We start from the raw sequence: 17990 nt of genomic DNA, 5'->3' as shown, positions 1-17990 counted from the left end.
CATATTCTAAACTAATATATATTTGGTTTCTAAGGTTTTGTTGAAATTATTTGATTTTCTCTATTTCTTTTTTAAAAAATAGGTCATCTTGATCTTAAGATTCCATGGAAAAACCTTTATACTCAACCAGTTCAAGCTGTATTAGAAGACATATATGTACTCATAGTGCCTTCTTCTAGTAAGTACAATTTTAAACAATTACTTGTATTTCATTGATGAAAGCATTTTCTATATTTGAGTTTGTTAAGACTTTTGGCTGAATTTTGTGATATACTTTGTTTTTTGGCTTATACCTAGTGGTACTCAGAGGTACTCCGTGTTCTGAGCTCAGGGGTCACTCTTGGCATGTTCAGGGACTGCATGGATTACTGGGAATCAGATCTTACTTGGCCATGTGCAAGGCCAGTGCTCTGTCTACTGTAACATACCTGGATCCTTCGGAGATATTTTATACTTAAATTCATGTTATATTTAAGTATATTTTATATTTATATTTAAATTTGGTGAAGCTGTTGTTTACTTCAAATATTTGAATATTTTATTCAAGCATGATTTTGTTGTGAGCATATTTAAGTTGAAAGTAATTTACTTTTTAATGCTTGTAGTAATAGAATATGATGCTACAAAAGAAGAAAAACAACTTTTTGAAGCAAAGCAAAGGGAATTAAAAAGAATAGAAGAAGCAAAACAAAAAGTAGCTGCTAAAGGTAAGAAAACAAATAAGAATGGTAACAAGAAAAGTAGAAGAGTTCTAAATAACATCTGTAGGCATTGAAATTATATAACGTGGTAGAATCTTATTACATGGATAATACTTTTTCCTGTTTATAAAAATTTTCCTTACAGTAATTAACTTTAAGAAAAATAATAAATTTAACTTGTAATGGTCAGTCTGGTTTTTTGTTTTTGTATTTAAAAAACTTTTTATTGAGACATTTTTAATTCATTTTTGATACCAATATAAAAATATAGAGGTTCTAAGATTAAAAGTCACAAAGACAGTACCAGGAAAGAAAAATTAATGTCTTGTGGCTTTTGAGTTTACGTGTCAGACATAGCCAGCATATGTCAACATATCTCTATGTTCCAAGCTCATGGATCAAGACAAAATGAATCTTATTATAGACTCCGGCAAAAATAGTTCTGTTTTCCCAAGATTATGTACAGAAAGAGCATTCAGCATATCCATTAAGGATGCAAATTTACAAAAAATAATTTTTAATCTGAAAAAAAATACAGCTATGATAAAACAGTCAACTGGTATCATCAAGTAATATTTAGTACAGTAATTTGAACAGAGAAAAATTGGCCACAAATATAGAATTAAAACTGCCACCTGTTATAAATAATTTTGTTCAGAGACCAACATGATAACACAAAATAATCTAGTATAAATATGTAATTCAAAACATATGGGACCCAAAGATCAAGTAAAAAATATATACTTTGGGGCTGTAGTGATAGCACAGCGGGTAGGGTGTTTGCCATACACGCAGCTGACCCGGGTTCGATTCCCAGAATCCCATATGGTCTTTCAGCACCGCCAGGAGTAATTCCTGAGTGCAGAGCCAGGAGTAACCCCTGTGCACTGCTGGGTGTGACCCAAAATGCAAAAAAATATATATATGTATATTTATAAAAACATATAGTAATAGGGTTGCTATATATAAAATTTTATTCATACTCTTTGTATGTATTCTAGAATCAGAATTTAACAGTTTGCTTACATGCACTCATCCCTATTGGTGAATATAGAAAATATTTCTTTTGGTTTCCATGAGACAAATATTTATCACAGAAGACTGATGGTGACATAGGTCTTGTCATCAAAGACAACCAGATCACAGCTGTCGTTTGAGGAAATGCTGTATTTTCTCAGATATCAGAATGCAGGGAGTGACACTGAAGCAACCCCTGAAATACAGCCTTATGAGAGGATAGCAAATGTTTTGAGCTGTTTTTCGACCACTCTTGTTGGTAGTTTTTAATACTAGTCATGAATTCTATCGAGTATGTCTTTTTACCTTTCGTTTTATTTATTCCTATTTTTTTACCCATTGGAGATAATTTTTTCCTGTCATATAAGCTATTGTGTGTGTCCTATATGATACGTGTATATACATTTTATTGTTTATCATTGTATTTATTCCTTTGGCTTCACATCTTTTCCTATTCAGTAGAAGCCAAGAAATTCATTGCTTCAGTTCCTTTTATCAGTCAAAGAGTTGCCTGACAGAATTCCTTCCCACTTGTTTCGTGATCACCATCACTAGATATGTTTTGTGCTCAAACTCCTAACCTTTATCTTTAGTGAATCTTTTTCCTTACTACATAAAAACTTATGGCCTCTGATCTTATGAAGATAAAATCATCTTTATAAGCATCTTAAAACTATTTATTTACTTAGTTTGCTTTGGGCCACTCCTGGTGATGCTCAGGCTTATTCCTGACTGTACTCAGGTGTCACTTCCAGTGGACATGGGATACCAGGGATGGAACCTGGGCTGGCTATGTACAAGGCAAACAACATGCCCACTGTACTCTTTCTCTAGCCCCCTTCAAAGAAAAATATTTATGTGCTGACTTAATTTTCCTTGCCTTTACTGATTGTTAAAAAATAAAATTGAATACTAGTGTTTTACTGTTTAAAAAAAAATTAAAGGAGGGGCTGGAGAGATAGCACAGTGGGTAGGGCGTTCGCCTTGCACGCGGCCGACCCGGGTTCAATTCCCAGCATCCCATATGGTCCCCCGAGCACCGTCAGTGGTAATTCCTGAGTGCAGAGCCAGGAGTAACCCCTGAGAATTGCCAGGTGTGACCCAAAAAAAGCAAAAAAAAAAAAAAAAGAGAAAAAAAATTAAAGGAGATTTAATATGATTCCTGGTAACATTATATATTTTTTTCTTTTATAATTTGTATTCGCACTTCTATGTAGTTGTTCATTACTATCTCACAGTCCTGCTATTTTACACCTGGTGGTGCTCAGCAGTTACTCCTGGCTCTGCACTCAGGAATTACTCCTGGCGGTGCTCAGGGGACCATATGGGATGCTGGGAATTGAACCCGGGTTGGCCACATGCAAGGCAAACGCCCTACCCGCTGTGCTATCACTCCAGACCCTTATTTGATTTTTTTTTAAATGTAGGGGTGCTGCTGTTTATTAAGCCACTGAATAAGTTGACTGAAGTGGGCATGCACTCTACATTATTACTATTTTAAAAAAATTTTTATTGAATATTTGTGAGATAGACCATTAAGAGCTGTTTATGATTGGGTTTCAGTCATACAGTGATCCAACACACATCCCTTCACTGGTGTACATTTCCTACCACCAGTATCCCTCATTTCCTTCTCACCATTCCCCAGTACTCCCTGATACAGTACTCATTCTATGGCAGGCACTTTTCTTCTTTCTCTCTCTCTCCTTTTCCTTCTGTGCATTATGATTTGCAATACAGGTACTAAGACGTCAGTATGTTTCTTCAGGGTATTCAGTATTTCTATCAGGAAGGTAAGGCTGGAATAGCTTTTGAATTGGGTGCCATCTTTGGGGTGTGGACATGACTGCCGAGGCTTCTGGAAGTGCGGGGCAGGGAGGGGGCATGTAGCCCATCCCTTCCCCAAGAAAGCCTGGAGATTTCAGTCACAAAACTCGTATACCCAAATTTTCAGCAGATTATATCTTGGTGAAGTCCATCCTGAGATAGTGGAGTCTGGCCATGGGTAGGGTGGTGTTTGTGGATTATGGAAGCAAGCAGCCGTGGAGGACTCTGCTTGGGTGGGCACCAGGCTAACTCACCTTCCTCCATTTTACTCTGGTCTTTTCAGCCTTGCACAGGTCCAAAATTAACTGTGGCTTTTGGTCTCTTTTGAGATGTATTTATGGGTCTCTGAATCAAGGCCAGTCGAAGAGCTAACTTGGTGGCGCAGGAGTTGGCTCGTGAGGTGATTGCCAGGGCTACCAGGAGTATGGGGAAGTGGAAGGAGGAAGCCCAGCCCGCTGAGAAAGCCTTGAGATTCAGTCACAAAACCTGCATATCCGAATTTTCAACCAGTGAATATCTCGGTGCAGTCTGACCCAAGACAGTAGCGCCCAACAAGGGGCATGGTGGCCATTTTGGATTGTGGGAGAAAGTAGCTGTCGGAGTGTGAGTTTCTACAACACCACAAGAACAGTGATGAAAGATTAATGGGGGGAAAGGAGCAGTTTGTGGTGGTGGGCCCATGTGCGGGTAGGATGAGGCGGTGGGGGTGGGGTTCTGTGGCCGGGAGCCGCCTCCCCTAAGGATGGGCGAAGGGTGGACTCTCCGGCGTCCTCCGATCTCTCCCTTTAGGACTCAGTCACAGCTGTTGTTATGGCCGTAGTCCCGGTTATCAGAACTCCATCCTCCACGTCTCCTTGCAGACCTCAAAGTCTTCAAAGTCTCAGTTCTCCTCGTCTTCGACCTTCTTGTTCTCAACGTCTAGTTTTCAGAATCTAATCTTTCACTCAAGCCTTCTCACGGTGTCTTCTCTATCCAAGTCTCTGTCTTCCCCTTCAGTCTCCTGCCTCTGTCTTCCTCAGTCTCTGTCTCTCTGTCTCCTGGTCTCTAGTCCGCTGCCATTGTCTTCCTTTTATTGTCGTCTTTTTTCTTTTAGTCTCTTGCCTCTCTCTCCCTCTGCCGTTTTCTGTTGTCTTCTCCTCCTTCTCCCCAGTCTTGCTCCATTGTCTTCAGTCTTCAGTCTCTGTCTCTGCAATCTGCAACTCCGTTTTAGTCTATTCCCATGAAGGAGACAGTGGTCTGATCCTGTTTGGAATTTCGGGACAACAGCGACATCAGTCAGACAGAACCATCGATTGAATATCATGTGGTCAATTTCTTTGTGGAACTGTCCACCGGGAGACTCCCATGTCCAAAGTTTAGATTTAGCCTTCTGGAACTGTGAGTTACCATTGATGGTCTTGGACGATATGATGTACTGGTCAGTGCCAGTACTCGTCCATACACTGGCTCGGCTCTTCACATGCTACCTATCTGAACACAAGGTCCCGTCTCAATGGAAAGCCAGCAGGAGCATCAGAAGGGAGACATCCATGACATCAGCAACTATTGCTCGATCTGCCTATTGTCTGTCATCTACAAGTTATTTACTTGAGTCATCCTGAATAGGATTGGCAGAACACTAGATGAAGGACAACCATGCGAGCAAGCTGGGTTCTGAAAAGAATTCAGCACGATCAACCATATCCACATGGTGACCAACCTCATTGAGGTTTCACGAGAGTTCAAGATGCCTCTCTGTCATTGATTTAAAGAAGGCCTTTGATTCTGTTGAGACTGAAGCAGTCATCAAAGCCGTAGCCAGACATGGTGTTCAAACTCAGTACATCAGGATCCTCCATGAGCTGTATTACGGATTCACCACCAGGATCTCACCATTCTACAAAGAAGTGATCATCGACCTAAAGAGAGGGTTTCAGCAGGGTGACACCATTTCACCGAAACTCTTCAGTGCCACCTTGAGAACATCATGTGATTACTGGAATGGGAAGCAATGGGAGTGAAGATAGACGGTCGGCAACTACACCACCTCTGCTTCGCTGATGACATTGTTCTAATAACACCAGACATTAGCTAAGCGGCATGAATGCTGGCTGACTTTGACGGAGAGTATGGAAAGGACAGACTGCAGCTGAATCTCAGCAAAACAATGTTCATGAGAAACGGACTAATTCCTGACGTTCCATTTGTTCTCAATGGAATAAACATCTCCAAATGCAGCAGTTATGTATACTTAGGTTGAGAACTCAATATGACAAATGGCCTGGCACCTGAGCTATGCAGGAGGAAGAGAGCAGCATGGAACACCTTCAAGATCGTCGAAGAAGTTGTTAAGAGGACGAAGAACCTCCAGCTCCGGGCACATCTCCATCGTTCTTCCTGCACTAACATATGTCTCAGAGACCTGGGCCCTATGAAAACAGGATGAGAAAGCTATTTGGGTATCCCAAAGAGGAATAGAAAGAGCTATGCTTGGAGTATCACTCAAGTGAGAGAAGGAGTCCAGAGTTCCGACCTTTGTAAACGGTCAAGAATCAGGGACGCTGTCTTGTTTGCCAAGGTGTCTCCTCTCTCCCTCCCTCCCTCTCTCTCTCCCTCCCTCCCTCTCCCTCTATCTTGGACAGTGTGGTTTGCAATATTGATCATGAAAACATACCTAACTTTGCTCCATTTCATTTCTCGGAAACTTGATCCCAAGTTGTGGAGGTCTGACCAGAGGCACAGCAGCACTTATGGTGTATCAGGAAGCCTGAAGGCACCGTCAGGCTGCTGATGCACTCGCACTACAGGTACAGGTTGACCTACCTGTGGAACTGCATCGCCCCCGTTAATTTTTTTAGTAGAGGAATATAACCCACTGATATTGCTGCATATCTTGCATGTGTAAGACCTGGCTTTGATCTCCAGTACACCCCCAGCCCCCGAGACACAGAAGTACGTGTATGTCTGTGTGGTTGTTGTGGTGGCAAGGATCCAACCCAGAACCTCATGCATGTGAGACATGCGCTCAATCACTGACCTACTTCTCCATGAGTGCAGAGCCAGTAGCAGCCTCTGAGCACAACTCGATGTGACCCAAAATACCAACAAAACAAACAAACAAAAATGTTTCATTATGCAATAAGAAACATAAAATTTGCCATCTTAATTCTTAGTGGGCAGTGATATTTGGTATATTGACAATGCTGTGCATTCATTTTCATCTCTCTTCGCTTTATAGGATGGAAACTGCACTTTAAATAATGTACTTATTCCTTCCTCTTCTCACTAAATACCGAGCAACCACAGTTTCATATTCTGTCCCTCAGATTTTTGACCACTGTTGAGGGTTGTATGTAAACTGATTGGTATTCCGTGCTTGTATTAATAGACACTTGCGTTCCTTCTATACTTTAGCTATCATGAATAATGCTTTGAACAGAGTGTAGAATGTTTCTTTCAGACAACGCTTTTAGTTATTTTGGGCATATACTTTGACATTGGAGTACTGTACCACAGGTCATTATAATATTCTATTATTTATTTTTAAAAATGCATTTTAAATTATTTTATTTTTACGGGGGAGGGATTGACTGCACCCAGTTGTTATCAAGGCTTACTTACTTACTCTGGCTCTGTTCTCAGGGATCACTCTTTTTTTTTCCTTTTTTTTTTTTAAATTAGTGAATCACCGTGAGTGTACAGTTACAGATTTATACATTTTTGTGCTCATGTTTCCCTCATACAAAGTTCGAGAACCCATCCCTTCACCAGTGCCCATTCTCCACCACAAATAAGCCCAGCATCTCTCCCACCCCCCCAAGTTCCATCTCCCCCCACCCCACCCTGCCACTGTGGCAGGGTATTCCCTTTTGTTCTCTCTCTCTAATTAGGTGTTGTGGTTTGCAGTAAAGGTGTTGAGTGGCCATTGTGTTCAGTCTCTAGTCTACATTCAGCATGCATCACCCTTCTCCTGAGTGGCCTCCAACCACATTTTACTTGGTGTTCCCTTCTCTATCTGAGCTGCCCTCTCCCCAGAATGTGAGGCCAACTTCCAAGCCATGGAGTCAACCTCCTGGTACTTATTTCTACTATTCTTGGGTGTTAGTCTCCTACTCTGTTATTTTATATTCCACAGATGAGTGCAATCTTTCTATGTCTGTCTCTCTCTTTCTTTTTTTTTTTTTTTTTTAAATAATTTTATTGAATCACCATGTGGAGGGTTACATAGTTCTCAGGATTATGTCGGTTATACAATTCTCAAACACCCTTCCCTTCACCAGTGCCCATCTCCCATCACCAACCCCCCCAGTATACCTGCCACCCCCTCCCACCTCCCCAGTCCCCACCCTTGTACATGATAAGTTCCACTTCGTTTATGCCTTATCTCGATTACATTCCATGTTTCAACACACAACTCACTACCATTGTTGGGGTTTCCCCCAAAAAAGGAAAGCAGTCCTATTGCCAAGGAGGCATTTGATAGTTCTCCACTGCTAAGAATATAGAGATATTAAGTCCCGCTGTTTGTTACATAACTTTTCTTTTTCCCCCTTGCCCCGCGCCACCGAGTTCACGCCTGTTTGGTAATCGCCACGCTGCCTGACAAGGGGAAAAAAAACCGAAAAGGATGGTTATTTCCCGTCATCGGCAGGCGTGGGGCTCTGGCTTAGTTGATAGACTAGTAGAGTTTCTGCAAGCAGTTTCTGGAACCGAAGGGCTTGCGCTGGTATCGGCTCCGGCTCGAGATTCCACCAGCGTCCCACTGTTCCATGTACATAATTTTTCCCCTTATATCCCATTCCCACGCCACCAGGTCTGTTTGCTTAATGGACATCACACTATGTTTGACACCACGCCGCGTTTCTTCCCGAGAAAGAAGGATATTTCTTCTCAGCCGGCGTGGGGATATAGCTTAGTTCAGTCTAGAGAGATGGCTACCACTTTGATTGCCTTCAATATTTCAGCAACAGACTTACTATTCTTGTTAGGATCTCCCACAAAAGTCCGACCCATTAAAAAGGGATATATTACATATTGCTGATGCTAAGATGACATTAGGTCGCGCGGCCGCAATAGCGGCCGCACGGTTTTGGGTTTCTGTATAAAGTCCAGGAAAAGTACAACCAGAAATAACATCACTACAAACTTTTACCCTTTTATGGTGCTCATAAGATGGAGAAGCCTAGAGAGGGGCTCGGCGTCTCCATTTTGCGCTCAGGAAAACCGCGGATCCTGCGCTGTGCTCAGGGGGGAGGTGTGGAGAGAGAGAGAGGTTAAAAGAATTGGGGGATGCCCGGCTCCCACTGTTTCAGCGCACCGTGGGGTCTCTGGTCCCATGCCGGAATTAGTTCAGTGGGCTGTTTGGAGTCCAAGAGCGCTTCCTTGGGCTCTTCCATCATGCTCGCTCCGCAGCAGGGTCCAAAGGGCTGTCTCTCTCTTTCTGACTCACTTCACTTAGCATGATACTTTCCATGCTGATCCACTTATATGCAAAGTTCATGACCGCCTTTTTTCTAACAGCTGCATAGTATTCCATTGTATAGATGTACCAAAGTTTCTTCAACCAGTCATCCGTTCTAGGGCACTCGGGTTTTTTCCAGATTCTGGCTATTGTAAATAGTGCCGCGATGAACATATAAGTGCAGATGTCATTTCGACTATACCTTTTTTGCTTCTCTGGGATATAGGTCAAATGGGAGCTCAATTTCTAATTTTTTGAGAATCGTCCATATTGTTTTCCAAAAGGGCTGAACCAGTTGGCATTCCCACCAGCAGTGTAGAAGGGTCCCTTTCTCCACACATCCTCTCCAACAGTGGTTGCTTTTGTTCTTTTGGATGTGTGTCAGTCTCTGTAGTGTGAGATGGTATCTCATGGTTGTTTTGATCTGCATCTCTCTTAGGGATCACTTTTAATACTACGAGGATTTGGGCCAGGGTCAAGACAAGCAACTTAATCTCAGTACTGTCTCTCCAGCTCTATTTGATTTTTAAATTTTTGATTAATCACTATACTGTTTTTCACACAAGGTTATGCCATTTTACATTCCTGACTAAAGTGCTTGAGTTCTTAATTTTTAGCATTCTTTTCAACATTTTTGTTTTGTTCTGTTTGTTTTTTGGTTAGCATCCTAGTGAGTATGAAGTGATATCTTGTCAGTGTGGATTGCAGTTTCCTAATGATTAGTATCTGATCATCTGTATGTGCATTGACTATTTGTATTACATGTTTTGAGAAATATCTATTCAAGTTGTTTACTCATCTTCTAATCAGGTGGTTGTTGACTATATGCAACACCCTTTTTAAAATATATTGTGGATATTCATTCTTTTTTTTTTTTTTTTTTTTTTTTGCTGATTAGTTACTGTTTATTCAATCTTCCATCTTTCTCATCTCTCGCACTCCCAGCTCCGGCCTGGATATTCATTCTTTATGAGATAAGTGATTTATAAGTTTGATGCATGAAAGCTTTTAATTTTTATTAATTACAATTTGTCTGCTTTTTAAAAGTGCATGTGTCTTCCATGTCATGTGCAAGGAATCAATTCCAATTCAATGTCACGTAATTTTCCCGGTGATTTTTCATTTAGGTCTTACATTTATTTAAACCATTGATCCACTTCCAATTTGTTTAAAAACTTCTTTTTAACATGTTGCTAGGTTAGAGTCCAACTTTATTCTTTTGGAGTGAATATCTGTGTATCTAATTTCATTAGAATGATTTGGTAGGGAAAAATTGCTCTTTTCATATTTAATAATCTTGTTGAAAGATGAATATATAAACCCTTGTCAAATTATTTTACCTATGTAAGTAAAATTCCTAGTTCATTTGTTCTTTAGTCTATTTTATGTAACTCTTAATGCCATTATCACACTTTTTTGATAATTGTTTCTGTGTGCTAAGTTTTGAAGCAGTATCTGTGAGTTTTCCAATTGTAGTCTTCGAAGATTGTTTTTGTTCTTTGAGAGTTTGTTGAGAATTCATACGAATTTTAGAATTTTCTACTTTTCTGCAAAAATCACAGTATATTTGGGGTAGTATCAATATGTAAGAGTATTATGTCCCATTTCATGGTCACGGATGTTACAAAAATAATTATAAACAGAATGGAGAAAATATCTCTAATACCTAAAAAGTTAAACAGATCACTATTGAACAACCAGTGGTTCAAAGAGGAAATCAGAGAAAAAATGGAAAAATTTGAAGGAAAATTCCTTCAAATTTCAATTGAAAAATTGAAAGAAAATTGAAAGAGGGGCCGGAGCAATAGCACAGCGGGTAGGGCATTTGCCTTGCACGCGGCCGACCCGGGTTCGATCCCCGGCATCCCATATGGTCCGCCAAGCACTGCCAGGAGTGATTCCTGAGTGCATGAGCCAGGAGTAACCCCTGAGCATCGCTGGGTGTGACCCAAAAAGCAAAAAAAAAAAAAAAAGAAAATTGAAAGAAAAAGAGAAGGAGGATATGAATTACCAGAACTTGTGGGACACAACAGAAGTTAAGAGGAAAGTTTATAGCAGTATAGGCATACATTAGGAAAGAGGAAAGGGCCCACATAAATAGCCTAAATGGACAGCTTAAGAAACTAGAGAGGACCAGCAAAAGGGATCAAAGCAGGCAGAACAGGAAGATAATAAAACTCAGAAATTAATGAGTTTGAATTCTAAAAAGCAATCCAAAAGACTTATGAGATATATAGCTGAAGTTCCTTGAAAAATTAAACAAAATCAATAAACCACTAGCAAGACAGAGAGAGAGGAGCGGAGAAAGAGGGAGAACGAGGAGGAGGAGGAGGAGGAGGAAGAGGAGGAGGGAAGGGAAGGGAAAGGGAGGGGAGGAGAGAGAAGACAAAGAGTAAGAGCACTCTTATAAACAGAATTAGAAATGAGAAGGGAGTTGTCACAAAGTTAGCACAGAAATTCAAATTATCATCAGGGGTTACTGTGAAAATCTAAGCCACAAAACAGGAGAAACAGGAAGATATGAATAAAGTTTTGAACTCCTATAACCTCCCAAGGCTGACCAAGAAGATAACATAGCACCTCATTAGACCATTGCTATCGAGGAAATTGAAATAATATTCAAAAGTTTCCCAAAAAACAAAAACCCAGGTCCAGAGGAACTAAATGAATTCTTCTGAACCTTTAAAGAAATGCTACTAATCTTTTCCAGCCTCTCAGGAAATTGAAGAAGCAGAAGCCCTCCCAAAGTTTCTATGAGGCAAACTTAACTGTGGTACCAGAAGGATAGAGACAACACAAAAGAGGAAAACTGCAGACAGACCATTATCTCCGTTGAACATAGATGCAGGGATCTTCAACAGAATATTAGCAGATAGAATCTAATAGCATGTACACCACAATCAAGGATGGTTTAACATGCGAGTCAGTCAGTGTAATACATCGTATCAATACCAGGAAAAATAAAAATTACATAATAATGCTAGATGCAAACAAGACATTTAACAAGATCCAGTACCCATTCATGATAAAAACTCTCAATAAAATGAGAGTTGAAGGAATATTCCTTTACACAGTTACCATTGACCACAAGCCCACAGCAAATACCATAGTCAATGGTGAAAAACTAAAAGCCTTTTCTCCAAGATCAGGCACAAGGTAAGAATGCCTATTCTCACCACTACTCTTCATTATAGTATTGGAAGTTCTTGCCATGGAAATTTTCTAGCAAGAAAGACATTAAGTGTATGCAGATATGAAAGGGAGTCGAACTGTTCTATTTTAGGATGACTTGATTCTATACTTAGAATACCCTAAGAACTCTACCAAAAATGCTCCTAGAAATAATAGATTTACTTAGTATAGTTTGCAGGCTACAAAACCAACATGCAAAAGTCCATAATTTTTTAAAATATGCAAACATTGTAGTAAAGAGAAATCAAATGCAATCCCATTCATTATTGTGTCTCAGAAAATCAAGGACCTAGGTATCAGCTTAACAAAAGGTGAACGGCCTATTCAAAGACAAGTGTAGAACACTAGTAAATGAAGTGAAAGAGGATATGTTGGGGAACAGTTTATTTCTCTACAGTGCCCCGACTCGTTGCACACCAGGTCTGGGTGACTTGGGGCGAAGGATGGCGGGCGCGTGCAGAAACACCCTCCGGGGGCAGGTGTTTCTCTATGCTGCAGTTAGGATGACCTGCCAAGCGTACATGACTGTTTCTGTGTTTTGGGTGCATGTGACTAGGAGGTCGAGTGAGGCTCCAGGCCGAGCACCCTGTGCTGACCCCCTGCTCTTGCCAACTCTGCCCAGACACTCCCTCTTGGGAGGCTTCACTTCTGTGCCGCTTCGAAAGGTCGGGTCTTAGCTGCTCCTGTGCCCGTCATGATGCTCTTCAAGGACATGAGGAGATGGAAACAAATCCTCTTTCCATTGAGCAGGAGAACTCAGTTTGTCAAGATGGCAGTGCTCTCCAAAGCATTATACAAATTTAGTGCAGTCCATGTACGAATACTTGTGACCTTTTCTTGTGTGTGTATGTGCCATCTGATAAGAACACCCATGACATTTTTCAAAGAACTAGATCAAACACTCCTGAAATTTATATGGAATAATTGCACATACTTACATGCACCCCTTATGACTTAGCAGTTTCGCTTCTTGGAATGAATACCCCAAGGCACCTAGCAATTATACTTCTTGGAGCGAATACCCCAAGGCACCAAAAACACAATGTAGAAAAATCTGCGCTGTTTTGTTCATTGTAGCACTATTTATCATAGCCCCCAAATGGAAACAACCAGATACCCAAGAACCGATAGCTGGATGAAGAGACTATGCACATATATGCAATGGAGCATTACTTAGCTATAAGAAAAGAAATTATGCAATGCTGTTATGTTGATGGATCTAGATGGTGTCATGCTGGGTCATAATAGTCAGAAGGAGAGAGGCTTACAGAGAATGATTTCCCTCATATCAGAACATAAAGGAACATAGTTGGGGAAAATCAAATGCCCAAAGACAATAGGAACAAAAAGTATGAGAATGAAGAATGCTTCAGAAACTTGCCACTTTGGAAGGGGGTTGAGGGGTAGGACAGGGAAGAGAAGCTGACAACAGTGATGGAGGGAAGGGGTCACATTATGGAGGACGATAGGGTGCTAAAAGGTAGTAAAGATTAACCATGAAACCCTCCCAGTAACAGTCATGCAAACTACAGAGCCTAAGATTTACAATTAAAGTGCCTGTCAGAAAGGCAGTCTGGGGGAATCGGGGGCATTGATGAAGCGCAGTGGACCTGGTGAAGGGGGGATTGGTACCAGAACATTGTATGTCTGAAACCCAAACATGAGTAAGTTTCTAATTCATAATGACTAATAAATTTTTTTGGGGGGGTCACACCTGGCGATGCACAGGGGTTATTCCTGGCTCTGCAGTCAGGAATTACTCCTGGTGGTGCTCAGGGGACCATATGGGATGCTGGGAATCGAACCCGGGTCGGATGCGTGTAAGGCAAACACCCTACCCGCTGTGCTATCGCACTAGCCCCAATGACTAATAAATTTAAAAAAAAAATCTAGACTCTATTAGTTATAAAAGCTACTACAATTATAACAATGATTTATAATTATCTCATCTACATACTGTTAGTCTTACAGCTAGAGTTACAATAACTTGGCATTGTAATATCACTGATTTTTCCCATATATTAAGTCCATCTGCTTTCCAACTAAGTCTGTACTTAAAATTGATTGACGATTAGTTTAAAATATTGTGGAATTTTAGGGGATTTGAGACTGTATCTTTTATTCTCTCACTGTCTTTTGACCTTGGGAAATTTCTTTTTTTTTTTTCCCCTCTTATTTGTTTTGTATTTGCTTTTTTTTAGGCCACACCCAGCTGTGCATACTAACTTACTCCTAACTCTGTAGGGGGAATCACTCCTGGCAGGGCTTGGGAAGCCATATGGGATTCCTGGGATCGAAGCCAGGTTGACTGCATTCAAGACAAGCACTCTACCTACTGTACTCTTGTTGCAGACCCATACTAGTGAAGCTTTTCTTTTTATTTTTTGGGGGGGTCACACCTGGCAATGCACAGGGGTTACCTCCTGGCTTTGCACTCAGGACTAACTCCTGGCAATGCTCAGGGGACCATATGGGATGCTGGGAATTGAACCCGGGTCGGCCGCGTGCAAGGCAAATGCCCTACCCGCTGTGCTATTGCTCCAGCCCCTAGTGAAGCTTTTCTGAGGAATAGAGAAGCAGATGCAGTTCACCACAGTTCACCAAATACATGCAGTTCCTTACTGTTTAGTCAGTAATTCCTATTTATACTTAGATCTGAAATATAAATTTCTGATTGACTTTGCAATTTATCCTGATTCCTCATTGTTTATCACCAGGTTGAAATTTAAACTATTCAGCAAGATACATTAAAGTTCTTATAATTTAGGGTCAGAGAGATAGTTCAGGTGTTAAGGCATTTATTTGCCTTGAATGTAGCTGACCTAGATTTGATCCAGGTGTTGCATATGGTTCTTTGAGCACCACCAGGAATGATCCCTGAGCACAATAAGCCCTGAGCACCATGTGGTGTGGCCCTGAAGCCAAACAAAAAAGTTCTTATGATTTGAATCCTCTAGCACTTGCTTCCTGTGTACTGACTTGTTTGTTGTTTATTGAATGTTTTATCCATTTCTCTGTATTTATATAAACTCTATAGAAACTGTTTCATTCAATATGCATTTGAGACTATCACCATTAGGAGCACAGTTTATAGATTTCCTACAGTAGCAGTACAGAATAAGAAGAGAAAAAATTCTAGAGCCAAGTGGTAAGGTAATCCAGTAATACAGCAATTCATGATTGTAAAGAGAAAATAGAAAGAGATCAAGAAGGAATGATCAGAGATATAGATGGGCATTTTGAGATTATGATTCCACGGATAAAGTGAGTTTTTGGAATGAAACAATCTATCATTTCCAGATGAAGTATAAGTAAATTTATCTTTTTTTTTTTTTTTTTGCTTTTTGGATCACACCCAGCAGTGCTCAGGGGTTACTCTGCACTCAGGAATCACTCCTGGCAGTGCTGGGGCATGCCGAGGGTCAAACCTGGTCAGCCACATGCAAGGCAAATGCCCTACCCGCTGTGCTGTCTCTCCGGCCCCAAAAGTACAAGTAAATTTAGGATTAAGAAAGTATTTTGTTATGAAATGAAGTCACTTCTTTTAAATAAGCTATTTGGTTGAATGATGATTATATAAAACTTTCAGTAGTTTTTATTCTAGTTGGAGGCAGGGTCGTCTGCTAAATGGAAGGATTTTTGAATATTTGAGAATAAAGTCTTGAAATAGTTGGATTGTATGAGTAAGTTAATATACGAAATGCAGTAGTGTTGCTTGTGGGCTTAAATTGTTTAATTTACAGTAATTCTGTTTTATGATTTTTTTCTTCTACATTACTCAATTGTTGATGCATTGGCAAAGGCATATTTATACAAGAAAGTAGAGAGTTGGTTTAATTAGGGTTAGAACTTCTTTGACAGAAGAAAATGAGAAAAATGCGGACATTTTAGTATGTTGATGAAATGTATCATGGAATTTCAATTGTAATGATAAGGATGTCAGGAATTAATTAGTTGACTGGGAAAGAAAGATTTGGTATTTATTGAATGAATGAATATGTTTATAGAGAAAATCGATAATATTAGGAGGTGCAAAGTTAAAATTGCCCATCTTTGGAGGGTTTAATTTTCTTATTCATAAGTCCTTTTATATTAAAACCACTCAGCTTTGTTCACATACACTTATATTTTATTTGTATGAAATTGTATATGTATCTTCATCAGTTTACCTTAGACCTGCTTAGGGAAGCAGTGTTAGGGAGGAGTAGATGATTAATGAAAGAAATATGTAATATACATATATTTGGCTGGATAGGTCTAGAAATGGGTTCACTTTCACAGGCGAATAAAAAGGAGGATACTAGTTATCATAGGTATGTGAAGGGAGTTAGGAACCTCAGTCTTTTTTTTGTTTGTTTTTGTTTTTTTGGGTTTTTTAAGCCTTAGTTCTTTATTTTTCAGATTTTTGTGGTAAATGACTGAATCCTAAGAAGTACTGTTTTTAGAAAATAGAATAATTTCCTACATTCTTTCTTGAAGGGAGAGTGGAAAAGGGTCTTATATCTTCCTAATTTGTTTTCACTAGGAGAATATTAAACTATTTATAACCATTGCCAATTTATGATGTCATGAATTTTATTTTATTATTTATTTAGCATAGCAGTAGGGTGTTCGCCTTTCATGCGGCCAACCCCTGTTCGATTCCTCTGCCCCTCTCGGAGAGCCTGGCAAGCTACCGAGAGTATCGAGCCCAAGTGGCAGAGCCTGGCAAGCTACCTGTGGTGTATTGGATATGCCAAAAACAGTAACAGTAAGTCTCACAATGAGAGATGTTACTGGTGCCCGCTCGAACAAATCGATGAGCAACGGGATGACAGTGACAGTTTATTTATTTTTTATTAGTGAATCACCGTGAGGTACTGTTACATACTTACAAACTTTCATCTTTTCGTTTCAGTTATATAATGCTTGGTTACCCATGCCTCCACCAGTGCCCATTTTCCACCACCCATGGTCTCAGTATCCCTCCCCTCTTCCCCCTCCCTACCCCACCCCTGTGGCAGGGCATTCCCTTTTATTCTCTCTCTCTCCTTTTGGGTATTGTGGTTTGCAATAGAGGTGTTGAGTGGTCATCATGTTCAGTCTATAGTCTATTTTCCGAAGCTCCCAACCCGAGTGGGTCCTCCCAGCACCATTTGCTTGGTGTTCCCTTCTCTGTCTGAGATGCCTTTTTCCCCAACATGTGAGGCCAGCTTCCAAGCCGTAGGGCAAACCTCCTGGTCCTTATCTCTACTATTCTTGGGTGTTAGTTTCCTATTCTGTTACTTTATATTCCACAGATGAGTGCAATCGTTCTATGTCTGTCCCTCTCTTTCTGGCTAATTTCACTTAGCATGATAGTTTCCATGTTGATCTACTTAGTATGCAAACATCATGACTTCATATTTTCTAACAGCTACATAGTATTCCATTGTGTAGATGTACCAGAGTTTCTTTAACCACTCATCTGTTCTTGGGTGCTCCAGTTTTTTCCAGATTTTGGCTATTATAAACACTGCAGCTATGAACATACAAGTGTAGATGTCATTTTAACTATACTTTTTTGCCTCTCTGGGATATATTTCCAGAAATGGTATTGCTGGGTCAAATGGGAGCTCAATTTCTAATTTTTTGAGAAGCATCCATACTGTTTTCCAAAGGGGCTGAACCAGTCGGCATTCCCACCAGCAGTGAAGGATAGTCCCTTTCTCCCCACATCCACGCCAACACCGGTTGCTTTTGTTCTTTTGGAAATGGGCCAGCCTCTGTGATGTGAGATGGTATCTCATTGTTGTTTTGATCTGCTTCTCCCTGATGATTAGTGATGTAGAGCA

The 17990-nt window shown here is 40.3% G+C and overlaps 1 protein-coding gene across 1 annotated transcript in view; it reads left to right on the top strand.

The window, feature by feature from the left end:
- The window catches only part of VPS13A (vacuolar protein sorting 13 homolog A), a 224877-nt gene that overhangs the window by 19273 nt on the left and 187614 nt on the right, over positions 1–17990 (top strand). Inside the window, exons 4-5 of the mRNA XM_055124029.1 lie at positions 83–178; positions 606–707. Of these exons, the coding sequence (XP_054980004.1) occupies positions 83–178; positions 606–707 (198 nt within the window). The remainder of the gene's footprint in view (positions 1–82; positions 179–605; positions 708–17990) is intronic.

Source organism: Sorex araneus, chromosome 1 (assembly GCF_027595985.1).
Source record: "Sorex araneus isolate mSorAra2 chromosome 1, mSorAra2.pri, whole genome shotgun sequence".
Lineage (NCBI taxonomy): Eukaryota > Metazoa > Chordata > Mammalia > Eulipotyphla > Soricidae > Sorex > Sorex araneus.
This window is presented reverse-complemented; position numbering and strand designations above follow the sequence as displayed.